Genomic DNA, 6,349 nt, shown 5'->3' on the forward strand with positions numbered 1-6,349 from the left:
CTTATATCGGATGAAAGGCACCCTGATACTAAACTGTTAAATATATAAGTATAGAGCTTGTCTAGAGAAAATTTTATCAGGCGTCTGACAGGTATGATTGAAATTTTTTTGTTTGTTACAAATCAATTAACTTATATTAAATAAACAAAAGAATAAGTATTTTTCTACAACCAATTGATCGATTAAAAAAAACTTCATCACTTAATTAATTTATAAACTTATTTTAATTGATTCGATTAATTTTAGCATTGGCAATAAAACATCTTGTGGTCTGGGAGTTATCACGTTGAGTATTTGAGAGTCGGTTGTTAAGGGCCAATTGGCCAATCCGTAAAAACCGTTAACGCTAGAAGACTTTTTTCCTTATCTCACATACTCTAGTCTGCAATATTGCACACATATACTTAAACTCCTATATATAAGTATATAAGTATACTTAACTCCGTACACTTAGTGTCTGTGACTCTACGGATTACAAACCAAGCGATTCTGTTCCGTACCGGGTACATTTGTCATTTATGTGCGCGGTGAACCACTCCCGATATAAATAATTTTTTTCTTTGTGGCATTGGTAAGTAATAAACGAGACTAATCGTATAATTTATCCATTTCCATTTAATTAATAATCATAAATATATTTATACATTATCCAGCAATGGTTATGACCTTCGGTGGTCCTTGATCATGCGGTTTTATTTTATTTCGTTTTCTTTTTAATTTTTTATTAACAAATTCCCTGGTCCCTCTACACGGCGTTCAATCTCCCATATAACTCGGTGGCATTGTGGTGTTAAAAAATACCCTAAGTCTCCTATTTTTGCCGGACACGCGGTTCCTCTTTTTATTCACATATTTATTCATATCTTCATGTATATATTATTATCTTGAGTTGCTAAATATGGACAGGAAGTTGTGACTATTCGTAAACTAACCTAGCAACACACTCACCATTCAAAAATTTTCACAACGTCTAGACTTGCCAGTTTATACCTTAATATTTTTTTTTTTATTTTCTTTTCTAAAACAGGTTTATTTTATTTCACTTATTTATGTTACACATAAGACTTGTGAATAAAAAAATCGGATTGGTTGTATAAAAATTACAGTTAGTTAATAAGTTCTATATATCGCTGATTTTTTTAATTGCTCAAACTTGTAAATTACAAACTGTAAATTTTTTTAATTCTGTACGTTCAAGTTATAACTGCGTTTTTTTTTTCATAAAATTTCAGAATACTGGTAATTTAAAAACTCATGTTTTAAATTTTATTTTACAGATAATATAAAAGTTGAAAAACAAAAATATTAACGATGGCGGTAAATGTTTATGCGACTAATGTGACAACAGACAACCTCAGTAGACATGACATGCTTGCATGGGTTAACGATTGTCTGCAATCATCTTTCACGAAAATTGAAGAATTATGTACGGGTGCTGTTTATTGCCAATTCATGGACATGCTCTTCCCTGGTTGTGTACCTTTAAAGAGAGTCAAATTCCGTACTAACTTGGAGCATGAGTACATACAGAATTTCAAAATTCTACAGGGAGCATTTAAAAAAATGAACGTCGATAAGGTAAGCTAAATTATTATTAATAAAATAATACATAATTACTTATATCTATAAAATTGTTACAAATTAATTTTAAGTATTCAAAGTTAGAAAAAAAAAAAAATTAGAATTAACTTATAAAACAAAAAGAAAAAAAAATATTTTGTACGACGTGGTCAATCAGGTAATTCCAGTGGACAGGCTGATAAAAGGGCGATTCCAAGACAACTTTGAATTTTTGCAATGGTTCAAAAAATTCTTTGACGCAAATTACGATGGACTTGAGTACGATGCATTTGAAGCTCGTGGCAGAGTTCCACTGGGTAATGGTGTTGATGGTTGTCATAATTCATCAAATCCTCAACTGGTACCGCTGCCAGCACAGCCGCGACCATCTCAAATGCATCAAAAACCAATTCCACAACAGCGTAACATCGCACAAAGACAACCGGGTACATTATTCTGCAATGACATTATGTACTCAATAATACTATATGTCTGTTTAATCTGCATGGTATCTTGTATATAGATTATTTATTATATCACTCGATTAAATTTATTTCACCGGCTTCGAGGATGTCACTGTTGGTTGTTTTTTTGCTGCACCAATGGTCATTTTTATTTTGTCAATTAATATTATTTAGAAATGTATATATTGTATTAATTATTAGATTTTATTAATTTATATAATTATGTATATTTTAATTATAATTTAAATTAACTTTGGTAATATTTAGTTTTGCACATTAGATTTTCTTTTTTTTTTGTTTTACATTAATTTACAGATTGTACCTATCGATAGGCTGATCAAAGGTCGTTTCCAAGACAACTTTGAGTTCTTGCAGTGGTTCAAGAAATTCTTTGACGCAAACTACTCCGGAAACGAAGCTTACGATGCACTTGCAATGCGGGGAGGTGAACCCATGGGTAGTGGCGGAAGTAACGTACCACGCGGTTCAGGCATGATCAAACGGCCTTCACCACGCGATCCACCTGCTTCTAAACCCATTGCGCGTACCGGTATAATGCTCACCAAACTTTATTTTATTAATTACGATTTGAATTTTAAATTAAATTTAATGAATTAATTAATATAAAATTTTTTTTGCAAAAATTAATTTTTAAAACGTTGTGAAAAAAGTAGATTTATTAACAATTTTACTAATAGTTAAATTTGCTGCAAAAAAATAATAGACAACTAATATAGATTTTTCTAAAAATAATTAAAAATAGCGAGAAATAGTTAACTGATAATTGCAAATAACAATCGCACATTTTTAAATCGTAAGATTCAATTGTCTATAGGTGATATTCCTGTATCAACAATTTCTTCAGCTGCAGTGAAGAACGCAACAAAGCCTAGTAATTATTTACATATGATTTGTTTTCGTTATTATTTTTTTTGCTCGCGTAATGCTATGCTATTGTGAATGCGTTTGCATGAGTATTTAATAAAAATATATTACACTGTATATAATTTTACATGGTCTAATAACTATCTAATTCTTGTTAATTATTATTTCATTAATAATTATTTTCTTTTTTAATTTAGTAAACAAAATTCAACCTACCCGTCAACCAATAAAACAAACCATCGGCAGTCGTGGAGATAATGGTAAAGTGGATGAGCTCACTTCCCAGGTACAAATTGAAATTAATTAATTTTTTTTTTTTTTTACATTAATAATTATTGAGTAGTGATACATTTTTTTTTGTGTTATTAATTAAAGGTTTCTGAACTCAAAGTAACAATTGATGGTTTGGAGAAGGAACGAGATTTTTACTTTGGTAAATTGCGAGATATTGAATTGATGTGTCAAGAGAGTGAGGAAGATCAACCACCAATCGTACAAAAAATATTGGATGTTCTTTATGCTACCGAGGTAATTTTAGTTTGTAATTATGATAGTTATTACCGTTATTTGTAATTCTTTTAAAAGTCAAAAATAGATATTTTTATTTTGAAACCACTGATAAATTCCACATACAACTTGGTGATATCAAGACAGAAATATTTTTTCATCCAACAAAAAAAAAAATAATAATTAAAATGAACGAGCGAGAAATGTTTACCCTAAAATGATTTCAGGAGAATGGAAATAGTCACGATGACATCGCAGAAAATTATTAATCATCCTTGTCGGTTATCTTTCATTTCGCAAATTAAAGGTAACATAATGAGAATGGTAGATCTTCTGATCTGGTAGTCTTCTTCGTTCTTAGGTCGTCATTCTGATATTTACAGACGACCCTCTAAAAATTAAAAAAATAAATAAATATCTCAGGGATTTTATTGAGTAATTTGGGCTTAGAGTAATTTTTTTCAGTATAAGGGTTGTGTGGTAAAGGTTGTGTTTGTCTCCGCAGATAAGTTATCAAGTCATACTAATTATTTAATTGAAAATCTAATCATTCATTAGAGTTAACTTAGTAGTATAGTCATAATCATATGTATTTGTTGAATCAACTCTTATCTTCCTCTTTGTCATAGCATTAAAAAAAAAAAAAAAAAAAAAAAAATTAAATATTGACACTATTTCTATCTACTCATTCATTTTGTGTTTGTATCATTATGTAAAGTCACATTATTGCACGTTTGTTTTTTTTTTCTTAATTGAAAGCACTAAAGTTTTGAACGAAATTTATTTGGAATTCTACTGATTTAAATAAATTCTCTTTTCCGAAAAATTTTATAACATTTTTAAATTTAGGCATTGAGATTTAATTAATTTATTGGTTGTAATAAATCAGTGGTAAAGTTTTTTTTTTTTTTTTTAATTTTATTTTGAAATATTTGTAACATCATACAGCATTTTATCCTTTTAATAATTTGACTTTTATGAATTAATTTAATATAAATAACAAATATTTGACAATGTTTGGATTCTCTATACTAAGGGTTTTTTTTTTTTTTTTTTTTTCATTTATATTATTTGATATTTATAATTATTTAATCATCACAAGTGCTTCATTACTATGCAAAATAATATTAACATAAATTAAATAGTGGAATATATGGTCAAATAGGGATTGTGTTAATTAATGGCTGAAGATAGCTTGTAAAAGCGCTTCAATAAATCACGCAAATTGAAATCGTCATTTTATTTAAAAACACTGACCGTAAATGAAAAATAAAAAAAGTGACATAATAAAGTTTACACGTATATAAATGAATTTTGGAACGACAAAAAAAAAAAACGAATGGATATTTCTTCTCACATGAATTGGCTCGAATGTTTTTCTTCTCAGAGATTGCAGCTTGAGAAGCTCACGTGGCTTTAAAAAAAATTTTAAAATAATCAACTTGACCAAGTTTAACTTAATCTTAAAGCAGTTATAATTAACATGGGTTTTGTTTTTATTTGCAGGATGGTTTTGCACCACCAGAAGAATTGGAAGGTGATGGTCTTGCTCCAGATGACGAAGAATATTAACCAAACTTAGATAATCATCATCACCATCATCAATTTACTCAATCATCAAAACAGCAGTGAATTTTAATAGCGTTACTGTACGCTATCATTCGTGAGCCAGTAAAAAAAATCTACTACCTTTCGCGCATTATTAATAATATCTATTAATTTATCATTTAGCTGTTTTAGCATTATCCAGACATTTTTTTCATACAATATTTGAGTTAAAGCTAAATTGCATTTTGTGTAACTATTCGAACTATTCAGAAGATGAATTAAAAAAATAATAAATACACCAATAATAGATTACAATTGTATCAAAACCAAATTATGTGTTAGAGAGTCAACAGACTTAATTAGTATGTGAAACGTGATAGTGTAACTTTTTTTTTTTTATTTTTTTTTATTTTTTTTTAAGCATTTACATCTACGTGTGATCCTGCGTTCTATGATCTTTGTAAAAAAAAGATGATGGCGTTCACAAATATTAGAGTCGGAACAAATTAAATATAATGTTAATGCTGCAGAACAAACCTTGTTCTTCGTGCCTAAGATTTATAATATTCTTTGGTAATTTATGTTAATTTTATTATTCAATTTCTGTTTTTTTTTTTTTTTTTTTTTTTTTTTTAATTTTATTTTAATCATTAATTACATTGTAAAGTTTTCACAAAAATAGATTGGTTTCAATTTCTTTTGTAAATTGTTTCTTTCCGTTACATTTTGTTCGACTATCACTAATAAGTAATTGTTAATTTTTTATATCAACAATAATAACTATAAGAGCACGCTACGCCACACGAAATAATTTCGTATAAATGTGACGAGTGATTGTGATTCGTTTGCATTTTTTAAAAAATTATTTACATATATTATTATAAGTACTTTCACTGTTTTCAATTGTCTAAATTAATTGTAGCTTGTACAGAAAATTTAGATAACTTAGATCTGAAAATATTCAAATAATATACATATAGTACTCAGTCATTTTAAAAACTATATGGCTCTTCTGTAAAAGTATCGATAAAAGAATTATTAAATGTAAAATTGAATTATGAATAAGAATTTAATATCGATGGAATCAACGTCGAATAGAAAGCAATTCATTTTTGGTTTTAAAAAAAAAAAAGAAGAAGAATAAATAATATTTATAATGTTATTGGTGTTTAATAAGTGAAACTTGAAGGATAAGAGTAATAATATTAATTGAAAGTTTAATATTTGAGTAAATAGATATATTTACTTGATTAATAATCTTTCATGTAAATGCACATACGCACGAGTAATTAAAGTTTAAAATAAATAAATAAATAAGAGTTGATATTTAAGCGAAAGTAAATGAAATCACATATTTTTCTTGCAATTTTCTATTTATCAGTTTG

The 6,349-nt window shown here is 27.7% G+C and overlaps 1 protein-coding gene across 4 annotated transcripts; it reads left to right on the plus strand.

Moving 5' to 3' along the window:
• Positions 1-32: 32 nt before the first annotated feature.
• Positions 33-6,126, plus strand: Eb1 (microtubule-associated protein RP/EB family member 1). Of its 4 annotated transcripts, XM_074255606.1 has the most exons (8): positions 253-571; positions 1,278-1,578; positions 2,340-2,574; positions 2,860-2,916; positions 3,107-3,195; positions 3,285-3,437; positions 3,644-3,723; positions 4,923-6,126. In XM_074255606.1, the coding sequence occupies exons 2-7, from the start codon at positions 1,312-1,314 to the stop codon at positions 3,683-3,685; spliced, it is 843 nt and encodes a 280-aa protein (XP_074111707.1). In that variant the 5' UTR covers positions 253-571; positions 1,278-1,311; the 3' UTR covers positions 3,686-3,723; positions 4,923-6,126. The 4 variants fall into 4 exon arrangements, with proteins under 4 accessions (XP_074111706.1, XP_074111707.1, XP_074111705.1 ...); XM_074255605.1 differs by lacking the exons at positions 253-571; positions 3,644-3,723 and adding an exon at positions 33-91; XM_074255604.1 differs by lacking the exon at positions 3,644-3,723 and having other exon boundaries at positions 256-571.
• The last annotated feature ends 223 nt before the right edge of the window (positions 6,127-6,349 follow it).

The sequence above is a fragment of the Cotesia typhae genome, unplaced genomic scaffold (genome assembly GCF_013202065.1).
Source record: "Cotesia typhae breed Kobodo isofemale line unplaced genomic scaffold, CoteBio_Ctyphae scaffold_152, whole genome shotgun sequence".
Lineage (NCBI taxonomy): Eukaryota > Metazoa > Arthropoda > Insecta > Hymenoptera > Braconidae > Cotesia > Cotesia typhae.

Excerpts from the sequence above, each read along its gene's own strand:
- Eb1 (XM_074255605.1), top strand. The coding sequence starts at position 1,312 with ATGGCGGTAAATGTTTATGCGACTAATGTGACAACAGACAACCTCAGT. Across the intron at positions 1,579-2,339 it reads AAAAAATGAACGTCGATAAG|ATTGTACCTATCGATAGGCT; the intron begins GTAAGCTAAATT and ends ATTAATTTACAG. Across the intron at positions 3,196-3,284 it reads TGGATGAGCTCACTTCCCAG|GTTTCTGAACTCAAAGTAAC; the intron begins GTACAAATTGAA and ends TATTAATTAAAG.